Source organism: Sturnira hondurensis, unplaced genomic scaffold, assembly GCF_014824575.4.
Source record: "Sturnira hondurensis isolate 20B ecotype Veracruz unplaced genomic scaffold, ASM1482457v3 Scaffold0018525, whole genome shotgun sequence".
NCBI classification, from domain to species: domain Eukaryota; kingdom Metazoa; phylum Chordata; class Mammalia; order Chiroptera; family Phyllostomidae; genus Sturnira; species Sturnira hondurensis.
This window is the reverse complement of record NW_028091156.1, coordinates 5923739-5940468: the sequence shown is the minus strand read 5'-3', so window position 1 is coordinate 5940468 and position 16730 is coordinate 5923739. Positions and strand designations below refer to the sequence as shown.

Genomic DNA, 16730 nt, shown 5'->3' with positions numbered 1-16730 from the left:
TCCTCTAAAGCATTCTGGGGAGGTGATCAGGTCTGGATTTAAAGTAACAGTCCAATTAAAATACAAGGAAGAGATCAAGCTGATTGATTTCCTGCTACTCAGGAAAGTCCCCGTGATGGTGGGAGACAGGGCTGACAGACTGAGGTGCTGCCGGCACTTTTCCTTCCTGGGGCGCCCTGCTCACGGCAACCAATGCTTCCCTCCCCAGCACAGGGAGGAAAACCGGCTACACCAGCGGCTGAGAGGTGAGCACAAGGCCAGCCATGGGAGTGCCACCATGGCTTGGGACTGGCTGCTGCACCCACATCTTCTATGTTCTGGTTAAGTCGCACTGAGAGCACACGGCTGATGCAGCTTCAGAAGACAAACACCAGGAGAAACGGTGCATCTCGGCACCGAAACCTATCTCCACAGATGCTCAACAATGTGGCAGGTGAGCCCTGCAGTTCTTTGGCAACAAGCTGAGAGTGGACTCAGCTGCTCCGGAGTGATTTAATGTCCTCGAATCCACTATTTCTCAGAGTGTTAAGTACAGACCAGACTGCACTGGAAGGTGNAAGGCCAGCCATGGGAGTGCCACCATGGCTTGGGACTGGCTGCTGCACCTACATCTTCTATGTTCTGGTTAAGTCGCGCTGAGAGCACACGGCTGATGCAGCTTCAGAAGACAAACACCAGGAGAAACGGTGCATCTCAGCACCGAAACCTATCTCCACAGATGCTCAACAATGTGGCAGGTGAGCCCTGCAGTTCTTTGGCAACAAGCTGAGAGTGGACTCAGCTGCTCCGGAGTGATTTAATGTCCTCGAATCCACTATTTCTCAGAGTGTTAAGTACAGACCAGACTGCACTGGAAGGTGTTTTCCAACCTGCACTGACATGTTACTATTCCATATAATCCCAAAGGATGCATTCTCCACCTCTTCCTTAGTCAAAGACATTTCATTGTGTTCAGGTTGACAGTGTGCCTTCATAGTCTCAAGTCTCCCTTACAGTGATGTAAGACCATGTGACAACCCCCTGGCTAATGTTTTATATAAAAAGAATAGAGGGACTTCAGAAAATATCTTCAAAGCAGATTGACTCAATTGATAGTTCCTCCTTTCCCCTTCTTCCTTCCTGGGATAGAGGTAAGAAGGCTGGAGCTCCAGCAGCCATTTGCACCATGAGAAAGCCTTGTGTGGGGGACCTACATGGAAGGACAATCGGTTCCTGACGATACTGTGGTGATTTCATATCAGTCTTGTACTTTAGTCTGTGATTAGCAGAGAAATACAACTCCCAACTGACATGGTTACCAAGAAACTGAGTAAACGGACCCAAGCACAGAATATGGAGGGCAAGTCAGCAAAGGCAGACTCTATGAGATTTTGCTCTTAAATTTGAAAAACTTGGCATTCGATTTGGGAAGAACATTTGACTGAATCTTGGCCTTGTGAAGTGGAATGAATGTAGCAGGGGCAAAACTGAGTTCAAGAATTGAAAAAAGAACATAAAAAAGAGGTTGGAAATGCCTACGAGTTCATCAGACTTAAAGACACAGTAGTTGGGTTACTGGATCGAGGGTTGCTGATATGAGTACGTGTTAAAAAAAAAGAGAGCATAAAGATAAAGGGTGACAGTGCCATCAGCCAGGAGCAAAAGGACGACAATGTTGCTCATCTGCTACCCGACTTCTGCAAGGAAGCACCTTTCCACATGCGCGTTGCGATTCCTCGGGCTACGTCCAACAAAACGACTCTGCCAAAGTCATCCGTCACCGCCGCCAGCGTGTTGCACGGGGACACACATATGCTTTCGCCATGGCGTCGCGAGTCTGGAAGCCCAAATCTGATAGTCGAAAGAAAACAGAAAGCTCCAATCATATTCCAAGCTAGAAACAGACACCACAAGAATGAAATACATAAATGAAATAGGCTGAATCTGTTTTTATAGAGAGAAACCTTGCATGGACTCATGATTATTTATGCCGGACACTTTGCACTATGACATATACAAAGAAGTGTCTTCCACTATAAAATAATAAAAACGTCTGTTTCATAGGTTTTCTATATAAACACCCACAACCTCCTGTTTTTAGAGAACATCAAGTATATCACATCTTTCCTTGATTAAGCATGACATCACGGAAAACAATACCCTCACAACGAACTGAACTTGAGGAAACTCAGCTCTTCTGCAGGCACCTTTGTCCATTTAAGTTCTTATTCCTAATCTGTTCTCTTTGGATAGATTTCATATCTTCCTGATACCCGTGCTGTGGGTCCAAATCGAGAACTTTCCTTCTTCTAAGTAGTTCTCCAAGCTGCTCTTGGTCTATAATCAATCTTATTAGAACTGTGAGTAAAATAAAAGTAAAGAGGTGCTGACAGAGGACCAGGAGAGCTCACGATGACCAAAGTCCCTGAGACTAAGTGCTCAAATTTGCTACATCTATTTGGGATGCATAGGGCCATCTGGCTTATTGCTTCATTCTTGGGTGAATTTAAAAATTCACACAAAATCTTACTTTTTAAAATAAGATGAAAAAACTTGTAAGATAAACTTCAACTCATTTCGATGATAGTTACATCTCTTTAGGAGAAGGACATTGACAAGGGTTGGGAGGTCCTACTTCCCTTCATGGTGGTAACTCTATTTTGGGTAATGCTACGCTGTCCGCATGGGGTTCGCCTTCTGTGGGGGAAATGGTCCCAAACCCAGGACTCCCAGAGGCTCGGAAGACCTGTGAGTGAGAGCTCCGTGCACTGAAAGACCACCCACCTCCCAGTCCCCTTCTACCAGCACGAACACTGCAGACCCGCGGGACTGACTGACCTGACAGCTAACGGGGTGGCTGGTTCAACCTTCGGCTTCTGCTTCGGGACGGCTTCTTCCTCATGCTTGCTCTTCCAGCCAAGCCAACCACTGAAAAGGGGAAACATGTAAATAAAACTGAGGCTTCCGGAGGGTCAAAGCGCAGAACACCGAACCAGAGGCCCACACCGAGCTAGACAGGAATCAGAGGTGTTTCGATGCCATCACCAAGCGATTACCTGGCGGCGTTAAACAAGGCAGAAGTGAGTTTGCTGGCGACTGCGAGAGCCACGTGGGACAGCAGCGGCTGCGTGCTTCCCTGGAAGACAGGGCGGTGGGGAGAAAGCGTTGAGGGCTGATGAGGAACAAGGCACACACTCTAAACAAGGCCCATTGTAAGAAGTCTGAGACGCAGAAATCTGCAGCTCCTTTCAGAGGCTGCAGTAAAATCTGTGTTGCAGGAGGGGCAGACGCCATCAACAGTTCCGACTGCGTGGTGCAAATGTAAAAACCACGGCGGTCTCCCATCTTCAGGAGTCCCCCCTTTAAGTGGTAGTTTAATGGAAAATTTTGAAGTAGGGCATTAAGGTGGCATTACTGAAGCAGGGCTGTGGGTTTCCCATTCCCCTCTTTTTAAAACAAAATACGTTTTTATTAAAGTAAAAAGGGAGGTCGGGCAATTCTGAGAAGGCTGCTTTTCAAGTGAGAAAGAAGGGCTGCCACTTCAGACACCTAACCTTCCCCGGTTCTCCGTGGCAGTTTTCACCCCCTGGATGACGACAGTGGGCAGCCTGCTCTGTGCGGACAGCTCCTGGCTGACACGTGTCCCTGGCAGCTGTCACCCACAGCCCCGTGGTGCTGACCACAGCCCCACTCTCTGAAGGCAGCCCAAGTGTCCAAAGTGTCCAAGAACTCGGGGCATCAGAACAAAGAGTCAGATTTACCCTGACTTTAGTACCTTTTCAGTGAATTCAAGAATTTAGAAGAAAGTGAGCTGAGATCCATTTGCATTTAAATTGAGACTTAAAGACCTGGCTGGCATAGTTCAGTTGATTGAGCTCGGCCTTCGAACCAAAAGGTTGGGGGTTCGATTCCCAGTCTAGGACACATGCCTGGGTTGCATGCCAGGTCCCCAGTAAGGAGGCATGTGAGAGGCAATCACATATTGATATTTTTCTCCCTCTCTGTCTCTCTCCCTAAAATTAAATAAATAAAATCTTTTAAAAATTTGAGACTTAAAAATGTAAACTGCTTAATTTTTGTAAGGCTAAGGCCCCACCCCCACTCTGTGGACCAGTTGAGAAACCAGCCTGTGGCCTTGCTCATGAGCGGGGGCAGGACTCTCACCTCTAAAGCATAGAAGAAGCCGGTAAACGGGTTGGACCCCACAGTGATGTACTGAGACATAGCGGGCGGACTGTTTTTAATGGCTGCGTTAAATCCACCTATATTGGAGGCCGTCTTCATCTGATCAAAAGGGGACAGCGTCATGATACCTAATGATAAAGCGACAACAACACGCGATTGGAATGACACTGCCACCGTAGGTCATCGAATGTTCAATTCCATCTAAGATACTAACTTCTCGATTTTATGGAGCAGGAAAAAGTCACTTTTAGAATCTACAAAATTAATCCTGTAACATATTCATGAGGCAGAAATGGCCGTCTATCATTCCTCTAAGCTACACGATGTTGCATCTCATCTTTGCTGCTTCCTCTGCCCAGACCGCCCTTCCTGCCCTCTTCCGGGGCGGGCCCTTCTCACCCTTCGTGCGCTGTCCGAATGTCACTTCCTGTGGCCTGCACCCTCCTAACTCCGCCCCTTTTTTCATGATGCTCGCTAACACTCTGATAGTACCATATTTATATATTCGGTTTAATTGTTTACGGTTTGCCTCCTCACTGCCAGAACGTGAACCTCAGCAGGGCAGGGGGACCGTCTGCTTTGTATGTCTAGCACCAATATTAGTTCCTGGGACACACCAGGTGGTCATTCGTTCGTTTATTTGCTGAAGGAAGTAGTCAGAACTTTACATTGTACTTTTCATTTATTTTGTTGGCTGGGAGATAAATGAATAGAGACATGTCTTCCACCCAGTCATTTTCCTTAGCCTGTTTCAACGTTCCAAAGCTTAATTAACAGAACAGGGACGCTACCCTGAATTGAACTCGACACTTTGGAATTTTGTAGCATTTTTCTGCTGGTGAAAGAGCGCAGAAAACCTGAATGTCGACCAACAAGGTGTTTAATACAGAGTATACCACACGATTCTATGCAGCAGTAGCCAAGCGATCTGTGTGCCAGAGAGTGGCCTCTAGATTCACGCTCCTGCCCTTTCTCCCTGCTCGCTCCCAGCCAATGTGCGGGTTACTCGGACCTCCAGTTGGGGTCAGACCGTTGGAAGCCCCACCAGGAGATCAAAGAGGGTAAGGAGAATGAAGTGGACAAAACACTTCTCTGCAAGGGCAAAATGCATTCACATCTGTCTCCACTCCCCACTCCAGCGGTCCACTGTCTACAGCGAGACTGCAGTCCTGTAACTGCCCCCCGTGTTGCTGTCAACGAGACTCAGCTTCCTGAAAGCGGGGACTGTGCATTTCTTTCCGTCCCAGGACTCCTGACACCCAGCACAGTGAGCCTTCAACTTCTGCTCCCAAGGAGAAACTGCTTTCCTTGCAGTCTGCTGGTGTAAAGGTCACACTTTGAAAAGACTAACCTGTATGGTAATTATAGGGACAACACTCATCTGCAGAAAAACTAAGTAAAATAGTGAGTGGCTTAACACTGTCCAGTACTGTTGCTGAGGGCAAAATAATTAAAACTTAAAATACAGGAATCTGGCCCTGGCTGGCATAGCTCAGTGGACTGAGCGCAGACCTGAGAACCACACGATCGAGGTTCGATTCCCAGTCAGGGCACATGCCTGGGTTGCAGGCCAGTTCCCAGCAGGGGACTCATGAGAGGCAACCATACATTGATACTTCTCTCCTTCCCTTCCCCTCTAAAGATAAATAAATAAAATCTTTAAAAAAAAAAGAGACAGGAATCTATGGTAATCCGTAAGTCAGAACGAACTTCCAAGAGCCTCACTAAAAGCAATGCATTTTCTCTTCACATAAGAATAAGCCTACAATTCTAATCAATAAAATGGATGCTTCAATCGGAAAGTACAAGAAGTGAATTCCAAAAGAATTGAACTAGTGATGCTTACCAATACTAGCATGATCAACGATAGTGTCAATATCTTGTAGACCCCACTTCTTATAAGCTAATGGTGGTGGCTGTATGTTCTCATTGCCCGACGCTGCAGCTGTCAAAGATAAAAATTAGACAAACCAAACTTAACTATAAAGGACAAATGAAGCTTTATTTTAAAAAATCGTAAAAATATAACTTATTATTCTAACATTTCGATTTATAGTAATGAGACAAAGTAATGTTAAACAAGGCATAGAGTGAAAACCACTCATGCCAAGACAATGCACATAACACGTAAACATTCCAAGGGCCCACTGGCTCTCACGAGAGATTCTGGAACACTCCAGCAATTAGAGAAGACTGTTTACAACTCTAGACTCTCACTAGCAATCCCACTCAATCCATGCCACGGCTGGAGCCAAGTAAGCAATTTCTCCCCGGGGGCGGACAGCAGCCCTGACCTGCGAGGCATGGATGCTGGTATTTTGACTGGTGGTAAGGCTCTTCTTCCCCCTATTTTACTGCCTTTAAAACTGTGGTGTGAAATGGATGGTGTGTCTCTCCCTGGCAGAAGACTGGCCCAAGAGCTGCAGATCCAGTGAGAAGTCTGGCTGCTCGGCCCTAACACAGTTGCAAATCTCTCTGTGAACTGGCCAGGGCGCGCTGCTGAACTGTTCCTGCGCAGGGCACCCTCTCCAGGGGCACACGTGGATGTTTCCGTCCCCACCTCTAGCTGACCGAGCCATCCACCCAACAACGTCCGCCCACTTCCACCACAGCGGGGTTCCTCCTGTAAACCTAGTCTGGAAGGCCTTTCTAATTCAGAAGACGCATTTAATTGTCTGCGTAGGCTCAATTAAATATGACAAGCATCGTCACAAGTTTGCTATTCCTTGCCCCCAAATTACCTTTTGCTACTTGATTTCGACAAGCACGAAGGGACTGAAAAAGGCTAAACCCGTCGATGGTCACAATGGCAGCTGGATACAAGATACTCAGCTCTTCATTCTACCAGAGGAATAGCAGAGAAGAACATAATCATTGCCGAGTAAGAGCATCCACTTTTCTGTTAGAGCTGCATGCCGTGATTAATGTACAATAAAGAAATACTAGGACTAAGCCCTGGCTGGTGTAACTCAGTGGATTGAGTGCGGGCCTGCGAACCACACCATCGTGGTTGATTCCCAGTCAGGGCACATGCCTGGGTTGCAGGCCAGTTCCCAGCAAGGGACTCACGAGAGGCAACCATACATTGATGTTTCTATCCCTCTCTCCTTCCCTTCCTCTCTGAAGATAAATAAATAAAAATCTTTTAAAAATTTTTTTAAAAATACCAGGACTAAACAGCTGTCAGCACCAACGCACAGGGCAGTTTCAGGCAGAGGAGGAGTAAAAACAATGGGAAATTAATCTCAGAGTGCTCTGTCTGGCCGAGGACTGCTGCAAAGCGAAGCCCCTGGTGCTCCGCACACAGGCCCGCCCACTACCTGCTCGGTCACGCCGGGGTGCCGGGGGATTTCATAGGTCCTGCACTTCAGCTGCAGCACCGGGTCCTCGTTCAGGAGCTGTGCGAGCAGGAGCACGCCGTTCTAGGGGAGGCACAGAGGACAGCCTGCTCGTTCCCCCACCGTCACACCTGAACAGGTACGGCGTTTCCCCATCAAGTCTCCCACAGCCACCAGGTCCCCTCCTCTCAGAAGAACACAGCTTTCCCCAGAGCTTCCGCCGCCACCCCAGCCCTGTGCAGCCTCCATCCCCACCCAGTGCCACCCACACATCCCAGGGGCAGGGGGAGGAGTCACCAGTGAGCGCAGTGGGGCTGCGAGCCTGGCTATGCCCGTCAGCGGGCGCTTTCTGGCCGCCGGCCCCAGCTCACCTCTGTGTAGAAGCGCACGGAGCCGGAGGTGAAGCCCAGCACGGTGCAGGTCCAGTCGGGACGCCCAGTGGAACTCCTGCCGCAGACAAAACTCTTGATGGAACAGCCCGCCAAGTCAAAGCAAAGCGAACCAACACCTCTTATTTAGCCTTACCTCTTCTGGCTTGCTAGTGGGATACACAGAGCACTGGTCACGCATTCCCTGAAATCAGAAACAAAATCTTGTGCTCGTCCGACGAACGAAGGCACCCACTGCCCTCACTCCTCCCAAGGTGCTGTGCACAGGCAGGGGTGCAAGGTGAGCTCTGAGGGACAGTCTGATTCAACGCCCATCAACACACCGGCAAATGCCACCACCCTACGTCAGATGGTAAAATCCATTCCCACAAAAGGTCATGTGACATCCACTTGACATTAAGGAAAAAAAGGAACAGTATCTTTCACTCTGTGTTGTCGTGAAAGGCATGAAAGCAGAGAAAACCAAACCTGACCACACACACCGATTACGGACACAGAACGGAGAGGGCATCGATGGAGGCCCAGCGGCAGCCGTCACCGCCCACCCTCCGAGCCACTACTGCGGGTCTGCGGAGCACGCTGTTCTAGGGACGCACTGTCCTCCCCCCGGTGGGTTGCTGTGTCATCCTCTTCGGCAGAAACTGCCCCTGACAACCTGTTTCTAAGCTCATGCTAGCCCGGATGTTCCCTAGAGATCTGTTTTCTGACATGTGGACTTGAGAAATTTGTCAGAAGCTCAGAGACCAAGCCTCAAAATTACAATAACTCCTCGACTGTTACTGAATCAGTCACCCTTCGGGACCATCACTAGCTTACTCAAGAAATGATTAAACAACAAAACCAAACAAAGAAAGAAACAATACACACTCTTGCCCCGTGCATCGTAGTAGGTAATCACTGAATACAATCTTTTTTGTTTTCCTTAAAGTGATTCAACCATTATGTTTGTTTTGCATTTGTGACAGAAATTAAGTGTCTTCAAAATGCTTTAGGCTAAATGACAGAGAGCAGTATGTTCATTTTTAATAAAAGACATTTCATGGAGTAGCTACAACGTGCCAGGCATGTACTAAGGGCTTGCACTTGGGAGTCTTTTATCTGAATTCAAAGTCTGAAAAATCGCATTCATTCTCATCAGAGAGCTTCGAGTTATAAAAATTTAATTTGAAACAGTTTCTGGCTCCAGGCTGGGCTCCATCACGTAGCCACACTAGAGGTGTGATTTGCAAACTTCCTGAGTCAGCAGGACACCTGGCTTTACCAACTTGCACTTCTGAAGCCTTTATGAGGTTTAAGGATTACGGCAGCCTTGGGGTGGTGAACGCACAATACAATACACAGGGGATGCATTATAGACTTATACACCTGAAACCTACATAACTCTATCGAGCAATGTCACCCCAATAAATTCAATAAAAAGTAGAAATAAAAATAAAAATAGAAAAAGAATTAGTGTAGCACTGTCCTCTTTAAGTACAAGCCCAATGCTAGGAGAGCAGATAAGATAATTACTGCCCTTGACGTTCTGGCTGAATAAAATCAGTAATGAAAAACAGAGAAATAGACGAAATATAGGAAGGGCATCATAATATTTTTCTCTGAATGCTTCTTTAAATCCTCTCCAAACAGCTGCTTTTTTCTTAAAGTAACCACATGATGAGTAAAACCAAGGTGTGGGATGAACATTCACCTTCCAAAAGACGAGCCTTCTCAGCAGATTCACTTATGAGGCAAACACTCCCCCGTCCACACTCAACACACGCAGGGACAGAGCAATTAACTGGTACCTACCCTTCCTCAACGTTCAAAAAGCCACTCCAGCCAACAGCAAACTGCATTTCTTCCTTTCCTTTATCACCATATTTCCATTTTGCTGAAAAAATTAAGTTATCGTATAAAATGACATTAACTATTAGTATACTAAAACAGTAATTTATAAATTTGACTCTTTCTCTGTAGAATGATGAGCACAAAATTTAATAGTTCTGTATTACAGATTGGGTCTTAAATGTAAAATAAAGTTTTACAATTTTATAAGGTTTTTATGAAACTCTACCCTCAGTCTCTCCTTCCTCCAATTTAATCCATATAATAAAATCATTAATTCTTATGTACCTGCACCTATTTTACTTATAAAAGGTTAGATTTAGCCCTGGCTGGTGTAGCTCAGTGGATTGAGCACAGGCCTGTGAAGCAAAGGGTCGCCGGTTCGATTCCCAGTCAGGGCACATGCCTGGGTTGCAGGCCAGGTCTCCAAGTAGGGGACACATGAGAGGCAACCACACATTGATGTTTCTCTCCCTCTCTCCTTCCCTTCCCCCCTCTCTAAAAATAAATAAATATTTTTTTATATAAAAAGGTTAGATTTATGCCACTGGAGGCTAAATTTGCTTTATAAGACCATTTCATAGCCATTTACTGTATGATCTCCTTTTGATCAGTGAGGTTTTCATGCCCTGTGTAAACCCAAAACCTCAATTTTAGGCAATGTCCAGCACTGTCTCTGAAGTGCCACAAAGAGACGGCTAAAGTATCTGCAGCCAAGAGAAAAAAAAGACAGAAAAGGAAAAAAGAGAAAGAAATACAAAAAGGAAATAAACAGTTTTATACAATATATAAAATAAACTACAGGAAATAAACTATAGAACACCACGACACGAGGCATGTCATAGAAATAAATAACACTGTTTTCCTTCTCCTACATTTTCTGTTCTGGTCAATGCACTAAAATTAAGGCCACTGGGAAACAACAGATACTCACGCACTAGAAATACAGCTTTTTGCTCCCGTGCTATAACCATTAGGTCATTGGTTGGAGATAAGGACAACACGCAGTCTTGAAGCCAGGAGGTCTTCTGTGTCTTGCAAGTGTTTCCTTCTTCTTCCTGCGGATGAAACTACAGTGACTGCATGTGGGAAAATACTGAGAGTGTCAACTCAGCTCGTCTGCCCTTAACTGCGAGGGGAAAGGAAAAGGGGAAAAGAAGTTTTCCCAAATCTTTTATAAAGTCTCTGTAATATTCCTTATCAAAACGTGTCAATCTTGACCAGCCAACGAATATCCACTACGAATAGCTTTGAATGCCGATGCCAAAATGTTAGTGTAAACAAGCACACTAACAAGAAAGACACTGAAAGAGTATCACATGGGGATCACTTCAAAATGATTCAGCATTAAACGATTTCAGGAAACTCCTACTCCAGAGGAATGGCGGGGGGTCTGCAGCTAGATAGCAAGAAAGCACTGTCTGAGGATTACGGCTGGAGGGTCTGTGAACTATGTGATACATCTGACACTGACATGGAAGGTTTTTCATTTTTTAAATGCAAATGCATTCACTGCACAGGTGAGTTCCCACGGTCAGCCAAATCAGCAGCCCCCCAGAGGTCCTCTCCGGAGAGCCTCCCACAGGCCTGCCCTCCAGCTGCCCAGCTGTCCCCCAAGAGACAGCGCAGGCTGTCGGTCCCCGCGTGTATTTCCAGGCACTTTCTGCTCATACGGGCACATACATTTACAACCCTCCCCTTCCTAACACAAACGGAAGCACGCTGCATGCAAAAGCAGGTTTACAGCAGGCGACAAATACTGCACTAATTAACAAGGAAACACTCCATGTTTCAGTTCACAATGGTAAAACCTGCTGTTGCCCGCCCCTGTACACACTTCCCATTTTTCTTAACTCTTTATTTTTCTCTAATACATGAATTTTTGTAATACAGATGCATCATTTTAAAAAACAAATTCATTACTTGTAATAAGTTCATGTCATATCAGATTACAACAACACTCCAAACCTACAAACTTATGGGAATAAAAAATACCCTGAGGGTTTTACAGTTTTCCGCTGGCCTTGGCAGTAGCTGGCTGGCCTCTGGGTCAGCAGGCAGGTGAGCTGTCCCCACCGTGGCTCCTCTCCACACCACCACAGCCCTGCTGAAACCCCCAAACACGACACCCTCTGAGCCAGGCGAGCAAAGGCACGGTTATTCTCCCTGCTGGTCACCGTAAGCACGAGCCAGGGGCGACCTACCTGTTTTCACAGCTGCAGCACCTTGACACTGAAGCCGGTTAACAAGATGCAAGAAGACTTCCTTGACAGGAAATGAGGAAAACTACAGCCAGATAATAAGTGGCAGGGTCTTGTTTTCCCTAACCAAGGACACGGAGGAGCAAATGGTTTACATATTCCTGACTACTGGGGAAGACCCCTGGGCCTGGTCACAGGCCCTTTCAGGTGACATCTGTTAAAGGTGAAACTGACCAAAGAATGACCCCCGATTCCTTTCTACGCTCATTCTGATACATCAGCATATCAACAGACACACCTACAAAACTGATGAATATTCTGATTGAGATGTCACCTAAAATTCCTGTCTTTAGAAAACAGATAAGAACCCTTAAGACAAAGGACCCATTCAGGGCACACTCTCCCTAGAGCAGGCCTGTGCCTCCCTGCCACCGTCCCCACCCCCCATTCCTTCCTTGGGCATGTATCTTTGCTCTATTTCTCCTAAATTCGAAGTGTTCCCAGGAGACTTGCAACCAGGGGAGCGGCAGGCAGTGGCAACTCGTCCCGGGCTGACCCCCGGAACCTGTCTCCAGGGGCCTCCTTTTGCCTCCGGAACCTGTGTCCTGAGTCCCCGTGGTCCAGCGTGGCTCAGTTCCCCCACCTCTGCGCCCTTCTTTCTGCAGGGCCAAGGCAGCCCCACCGAGACTCACCGCTGTTGCTATGATCTTGCCTCTTCTTTTGTTTCACCGTCCCCAGCTTTAGTAAGCTGACTCTCAAAATCACCTGCACTCACATCAGGAAATCTTTCCTGCCCAAAGTCAAGAACCTACACATTCCAGACCATGCTGGGGCAGATCCACCTTGGTCCTGGTCCCTTTCTGGTGACAACACAACCAGAAATTGACTTCGAGACATTTCACCTCTTCCAGCACTTGTCTCCCCTTGCACGTGGATAGGACCTGCCAGTGCCACTTGCAAGGAAAGCAGGCGTTGAGTTCGCGGTCTGCTTCTATTCTGATCAGGCGGCTACATCTGTCACCTTGACTACGGCATGCACCTCTGCGTTTCAGGCAACTGCCAAAATTTGCTCGGATTCTTGTTATGTCTCTGGAGCTGGCTATGCTTTTGGAGTGGCTCATAACCACAGACAGCAGTGGCAAGAATAGGTGTCTACTCAGTGCTATCCAGTAAATACCAAAGTGCCCTTGACGGAGATTTTTAAATGTCAGCCTGACATCGAAATATGTCACCATCACTGCAAAAGGAGAATGCCGCTATCAGAGAGCAAGCGCACGTCTATAAAGACTTACAGGTTCCTGGGGCTCTGCTTCTTCCCATGCTCCCCAGCCATCATCTTCCCAGTTCGTTGCTTTACCTATTTTTAAAAGGATAAAAAGTACTTACATGAAATATAGAGCTTAAAGGATATTAAAGCGTTTTCTCTACACATAATAAAGCCAAGGCCTCATACATAATAAACATTATATAAATATAATGCTGATGTTAAAGGAAGAAAATAATGGTAAAATATACTATATCAGGATATTGCTTATTTCATAATAATCAGGAAACATCTGACCTGAATTTCCAAATCTAAGTCATAGTGAAACTGTGCAAGTTATTTGGATCTTAAGAGACTGGACATCAAGTTTATTCACATTTAAATCAAACTGCAAAGGCAACTTTAAAAAAAATCTCAAAATGACAAATATTTGTTAATTAAGACATTAGATAAATTCAATATACATAGTGACAAAAACACTTAAAATTTCACATAGACGTCTTAAAAAGTGAGTCATCTTTTGCTAAGACAAGGTCTCAATAAAAAAAAAAAAAACAACGAATGTTGAAGTAAGACAAAACTACTCCTCTCCACCTTTTTCTGATATTCTGTGATTTCTTACACATGAGCATATTTTTGTGGATTAAAATGAGACGTCCAACAAACACTGTAACAAAGAGGTAAAAGTCCATACATGTTTGGAGAATATGATTCCTTATGCTGCTCACGCTGCTTGTTTTTATATAATGTTTTTTAATTTATCTCTTCTTCTTTACCTCACACCACATCTTGAATCACACCTGCTCTCTATCTAAATAAAATTATGGTATCACATCAGAAAGAAGAAAGAAAAATCATCAGGTTTTGATCATCTACTCTAAGTCAACCATTAGCTACTTTAGATATATTGCCTCAAATTAAGTTAAGGAAAAAAAAACAGATAAAGTTCAAATAAAATGTGAAAAGAGCAGGCAGTTGAATGAACTGCAAGTTTAGGCCTCAGATGCCAATGACCTAAGTTCACAGCCTGGGCCCAGCATTCACCAGCTCCGTGACCTAGAGTGAGTTGCTCCCCCGCTGTAAGCTTTAGTTCTCTTGCCATAAAAGCGTGTAAAACAGCAGCACCTCCATCTAGTAGGGCTGGAAGAGGATTTAAATCAACACCTCAAAGTCCTCAGTGCCTGACACATCAGCTTGCCATGCTAGTCATGAAGATTTAGCCATTAAAATACTACAGAATAAAAATAAAATATTGCATTTAAACCAATCAGCTTTAAAATCTTGGCAGGGGGCAGTGTGAGAATCAACTAAGAGGATGGGACCGAACCTGGTATCTAGGACGCCTGCAATAGAAAAGAAGGAACTAGACGTTTCACACACAGAAGGTTTTACAAGTTGCTAAAATCAATTAGATATAGATGATAAAAAAAGTCTACAATCTGGAACCGTTGTTCAATTAGCTCCATGGTAATATATTCTCATCTTTGGTTTTTAAACACCAAATAACTGCTACCTACTGTGCCAAGCACAATGTTAAGTCCTACAAGAGTACTATCAATTTGATAACACTGCACAATGTACAGAAGACTTCCGTACACACGTTCAGTTCAAACCACTGAACCAGTGTTCCGTTAAACGCCACACGTGGCGGGAGCAGAGAAAAACACAGGCACACTCCTTAAAGAATGTGCGGTGTAGCGTAGGGGACAGACACGTAATTATGGTATCTGGTGACTGCTGTAACCAACTGCGTTGGGAACCCAGATGAGGCAGTGAGAGAGATGAAGAAACGCAGTGAGGAACCATCTCAGACGGAGACCTTAAGAAGGGGCTGGGAACTTTTCAAATATACTAAAGAAAAGGGTCAACATGAGCAAAACCAAAGTGGGAGAAAGACGCAACGCGCATAAAGGGTGGTCACATAACCATGCACATGCAGCTTCCACATCCCAAGTGCACTGTGGACCGTCGCTCGCTTTCAAGCACGGCAAGGGTCCTTATCTTCCCCTTTCCACAGTGAGAACACATCACTTCACATAACGCTGTGACAGAGATCACAGAGGATGAGGTGGCGGAGTGGGGTTTCAGTTCAGGGGGCCCAAGTTCCAGAGCCTATGCCCGTTTGCTATGCTCATTCCACCTAGGGCTCATGGAGGGCGCGACGAGGAAGCAGTGGGCCTTGCAGGTAAGGTCAAAAGTGAGAACGCTTATTACTTTAAAGGGCAACATTTCCTTGCTACTGAGATTGGGAAATTTTTTTTTTGTAACTTGGAAAATTACAGTTTGTTCTTTGGCAATCTAATTCACTTAGGCAATCTCTTTATTCTGCTAATTTTTCCACTGCACCACAAACAACTGCCTCACTGTGGGACTGGTGGCAAATAGGCCACCCTAGTTACAGTTTCGGGAAACACACCAGGACTCCTACGAGAAAGCCAAGTAACTAGAAAAGCTCATCACTCTAAAAGCCACCATTCAATTTTAAAATTGCTGTCAGAATAATGTATTTATCCAATCACCACAGTCTCTGAAAACCATGCAGGATTTACAGCACTTCCTGAAGGTTGGCTATCATTCATTCATTCATTCATTCATCCATCCATTCAAGAAACACTGTATCTTTTCTGTACTGGGCACTGTGCTAAGTGCTGGAGATACAAAAGCAAGTAAGCCTTCAAAGAGCATAGTTTGTGCACATAACCTCTCTTGAATGTGGTACAAAACAAAACCATGAAAAATGTGTTATTTCTTTTCCATATCGGTATAAAAAGTACCTGACTCAATTCACAAATGACTCACACAATCAAACAGAGGACAGAAGCAATTTGGACTTCCTGCCCCTGCAGGGACCCAATCTCCCTTTACGCCACAATCCCAAACAGTCAGGAAGAGGAAGACCTTGAGAAATGCTTTCTTTATACGAAGCATTTGTGTTGATGACAGCTCAGCCGTTTCTCAGTGCCCCTCACTGGGGAGTTTCTATTAAGAAGAGGGAGAGAATTCATCAGGCCTCTCCTACTTCCACAGAAGTACATCTTCCAAAGAAGCCACGGTGTTGTGCAAACAGAGGGGAAAGGAAGGTGAGACAAAACTACTACTTGGGTAGGTTAAAGGTGCTTTGAAGCCTGGCCTGGAATCCTAAATTGCTTCACAATTCTGTAAGAAAATGCATTCCAAAATCTAGTCATCTTAAAAATGGGAAACGTTTCAAAAAAATCTGCCAACTGCACTACCCTGTGGCTACTTCTGTGCAGTGCCGATGATATAATTTCTGCAGCCTCCTGACTTCTGCTGAAAATCATTTGACGCTGTTTCGCAGGCTGCTGTCTGACAGCTATTTTTGGCTGTTAAAAAGTGTCAGAATGCCAGCACTTTACCAAGGTTATTTCTTTTGCCCCCAAACCAAGCAAACTCTGTTTTCATGCACTCACATCCTGTATGTTGCAAACTCATCGTTTTGCTTATCCACAACCTTGGCCAATCACCAAGAGAAAAACACCGACAGTGGTACTGAATGAAGACCACCATCCTTCACAGAAAAGTTGCC

At 45.5% G+C, this 16730-nt stretch overlaps 1 protein-coding gene and 1 non-coding gene across 2 annotated transcripts in view; both read right to left on the bottom strand.

The window, feature by feature from the left end:
- The window catches only part of RAB3GAP2 (RAB3 GTPase activating non-catalytic protein subunit 2), a 52592-nt gene that overhangs the window by 28478 nt on the left and 7384 nt on the right, over positions 1-16730 (bottom strand). Inside the window, exons 2-13 of the mRNA XM_037069478.1 lie at positions 13212-13276; positions 10653-10776; positions 9683-9764; positions 8028-8075; positions 7874-7949; positions 7485-7586; positions 6906-7005; positions 6011-6109; positions 4144-4292; positions 3036-3115; positions 2818-2907; positions 1691-1830 (exon numbers count right to left, since the gene is read on the bottom strand). Of these exons, the coding sequence (XP_036925373.1) occupies positions 1691-1830; positions 2818-2907; positions 3036-3115; positions 4144-4292; positions 6011-6109; positions 6906-7005; positions 7485-7586; positions 7874-7949; positions 8028-8075; positions 9683-9764; positions 10653-10776; positions 13212-13276 (1155 nt within the window). The remainder of the gene's footprint in view (positions 1-1690; positions 1831-2817; positions 2908-3035; positions 3116-4143; positions 4293-6010; positions 6110-6905; positions 7006-7484; positions 7587-7873; positions 7950-8027; positions 8076-9682; positions 9765-10652; positions 10777-13211; positions 13277-16730) is intronic.
- Positions 4850-4981, bottom strand: LOC119003287 (small nucleolar RNA SNORA36 family). Its single transcript, XR_005069923.1, has one exon. It is a non-coding gene; the product is annotated as a small nucleolar RNA SNORA36 family (small nucleolar RNA).